At 35.9% G+C, this 3,038-nt stretch overlaps 1 protein-coding gene across 1 annotated transcript in view; it reads right to left on the reverse strand.

The window, feature by feature from the left end:
• Positions 1-1,402: 1,402 nt before the first annotated feature.
• LOC106874876 (dnaJ homolog subfamily C member 17) overlaps positions 1,403-3,038 on the reverse strand; it is an 8,011-nt gene continuing 6,375 nt past the window's right edge. Inside the window, exons 10-11 of the mRNA XM_052971461.1 lie at positions 2,034-2,156; positions 1,403-1,730 (exon numbers count right to left, since the gene is read on the reverse strand). Coding sequence (XP_052827421.1) covers positions 1,560-1,730; positions 2,034-2,156 — 294 coding nt within the window. The 3' untranslated portion in view covers positions 1,403-1,559. The remainder of the gene's footprint in view (positions 1,731-2,033; positions 2,157-3,038) is intronic.

Here is a 3,038-nt window from a genome sequence, read left to right on the forward strand (position 1 = left end):
CAGTATTAGTTTTTAAATATTTTAGATATTAAATAACCTGTTACAACAATGCTCTTTCCCACTCATCTCTTATAACTTGTGCAAAGGACAAACAACTTTAGTCTTTTAACAAATGGATTTTGTTATAATTTTTAAATGTTTTTTTTTAATTAAAATGTTTGTTGTATATTTTTAAATTTCTAAAATACTTTAATAAGCTACATAATTTTAAAATCTGTGCCCCCTGTTTCTATAAGGATTCTATTATTAATATTTTCTTATAGTTACGGCAGTGAGCTGGCAGAATCGTTAGCATGCTGGGCAAAATGCTTAGTGGCATGTCGTCTGTCTTTATATTCCGAGTTCAAATTCCACTGAATTTGACTTTGCCTTTCATCCTTTTGACATCAATAAAATAGGTACCAGCTGAGGTCGATATAATTAACTTAACCCCTCCCACTGAACTTGCTGGCCTCGTGCCAAAATTTGTGTGACATGCAGCTGAGCGTTGTCGTGAAGAATTGGTCCTTTTCTATTGACCAATGCTGGCTGTTGTTGTCGGAGTTTCTTATGCATTTCATCCATTTGCTGACAGTACTTCTGTAATGGTTTCACCTGGATCCAAAAAAGCTGTGATGAATGAAACCAGCCACAGACCACCAAACAGTCACCATGACCTTCTTTGCACCACATATATGTCGTCCTCTCTTTCAGATTTTCTATCACTACTCTTGTGGCCTCCAGTCTTCAAAGTTGGTTGTTGTCATACCACTTCCTCTCAGACACTCATAACACACTTATCTTTCCTGCTCTTCTCACTCATATTCTCTCCCACCTGCCCAACCTACACAAATCACTACACTCAGTTTTTATTCTTGTCTAGAATGTCATCATCATCTAACATCCATTAGATAGCATAACTATCTAAAACTTGTCTGGTATTTTATTTTATTGACCCTGGAAGAATTAAAAAGAAATTTGACTGATTTGTTTTTTTCAAATCCTTCCCAAATCATACAGACTCATAGAGCTGGTTCCTCTGGTGTATATATTCCTCACCTGGATGGGATGCCTGCCCATTACAGGATTACCCATTTTTACCAGCCAAGTGGACTGGACCAACATGAAATGAAATTTTTTTACTCAAGAATACGTGTTGCTTAGTTCAGAAACAGAAACCACAATCTTACAACCATGAGTCCAACACTCTAACCACTAAACCATGCACCTCCACAAGATTTGAACTCCTGAACTCCAATCATACAGAGCAGGAATAAATACTGCAAAGTATTTTATCCAATGCTCAAACAAGCCACCATCTTAAAACATGTTAATCACAAAATATAACAACTAAACAAAGAAAATTCCCCCAAAGAAATCATTAACAGTTATTAAAATATTTTTCCGTAAAAATCACAATTAATCACATTTATTATTATTATTTTATTAGATTAATTAGCCTCTTCACGGAAGAGAAAGTCATTTGACAAAATATCAAATCGGCATGTAAACAAAGAAACAATTGTTTACTGTATCAGAATGTTCCTGAACAAAGCAAAAATAGCTGTTTTAGATCGGAGCTAAGTCTCTGCTTCATCTTCCTTCATTATCTGTTCAGTAAGTCTTTTTCTTTCTTCAGCCTGTCGAAGTTTACGCAGAACCAAACTTTCAAAGGCTCTTTCATCAGAGGTCATTGGCTGGTAAGAATTAGCTTGATAAGAATTAGCCTGGAAAGCCAACGGAGTTGGTATCTGTAAATATATATATATATATATATATATATGTGGATATATACATGTCAACAGGTGTAAGCTATACAATAGATTTTAATGAAATAAAAAGTATGAATGCAAAAAATATTTAGAGGATTTCCATAATCTATTCCCATATGCTTCTATTAATATGGAGATATTATTAATTTCACTCAATATCTAATAAAGTACTAGTCAAAATGGCAGTACACAAGTTTGAACATTGGAAAATCAAGACATCAGTTAAGCTAAAGAAACACAAATTTTACCAGTAAAACTAAAATGTATGAAAGTCTAACTCACTTTGTGAGGCATCTTTTTTGTTTCATTTTCGCATTCAGGCACAGTAGATGGAGGTGGTGCATCTATCCATGACAAAGTTAATGGATTGTTCTCAAGTCCATGTTCACACAATAAGGCTTTTTGCTGCATAAGTCAGAAAAAAATTATATCTGTGTTTAAAGAAAACAGAAATATGAATACAATCTATAGTCTTACAGTTCAAATAACTCTCCTACATCTCTAAAACACACACACAACCTTTATTTAATATGAATGGAACTTGAGGGAGTAAATGTGAGCAAAAATCATGATCTACAAGTCTTTACAATCAATTGCTTTGTAGTTACACACCAGAAAAGAACCCCCACTTCTATTTATGTATGTGGTGGTATGTTTGTTTTTTTCTTACTTACAAAATCATACACAAGACAGACCTGCACAAGAAGGATGAAATAATGAAAAACAGTCACATCATCATCATCATTTCAACCCTTTAGCATTCGCATTATTCTGTCAAAATGTAATGCTCATTTTATCAAATGATATTGTTGGGTTGGTGAGGGAGGCCACATCTGTCCATTTTGAACATAAAACAGGTACAATATTTGGGTCGGATATGGCCTGTTTAAATACTAAAGAGTTTAATGTCCTACCTGCTATGCTTGCATGGGTTGGACAGAATTTACTGAGATGGATTTTCTATGGCTGAATGCCTTTCCTGTCACCAACCCTCACCTGTTCCCAAACAATGGGAACATATCTGTTTTAGCATGGTTGCTGTGACTGGATGCGTCTCCTAACACCAGCCACTTCAAAGAGTGTACCTAGTACTTTTTATGTGGCACCAGCACTTGTGAAGTTACCAAGTCACATGCAAGACAAGACGCCCCAACAGAGGGAGCAGGGTGCAGTACTGAAGGAGGTGGTTGAATGATGAGAGGTTAAAACATGCGGTTCGGGGTGCGAGTCATAGGGAACGACCGTCCGATCGCCGACTACCCTACATAGTAGTCTGGACCCCCTTGG

The sequence above is a fragment of the Octopus bimaculoides genome, chromosome 11 (assembly GCF_001194135.2).
Source record: "Octopus bimaculoides isolate UCB-OBI-ISO-001 chromosome 11, ASM119413v2, whole genome shotgun sequence".
In the NCBI taxonomy this organism is placed as follows: domain Eukaryota; kingdom Metazoa; phylum Mollusca; class Cephalopoda; order Octopoda; family Octopodidae; genus Octopus; species Octopus bimaculoides.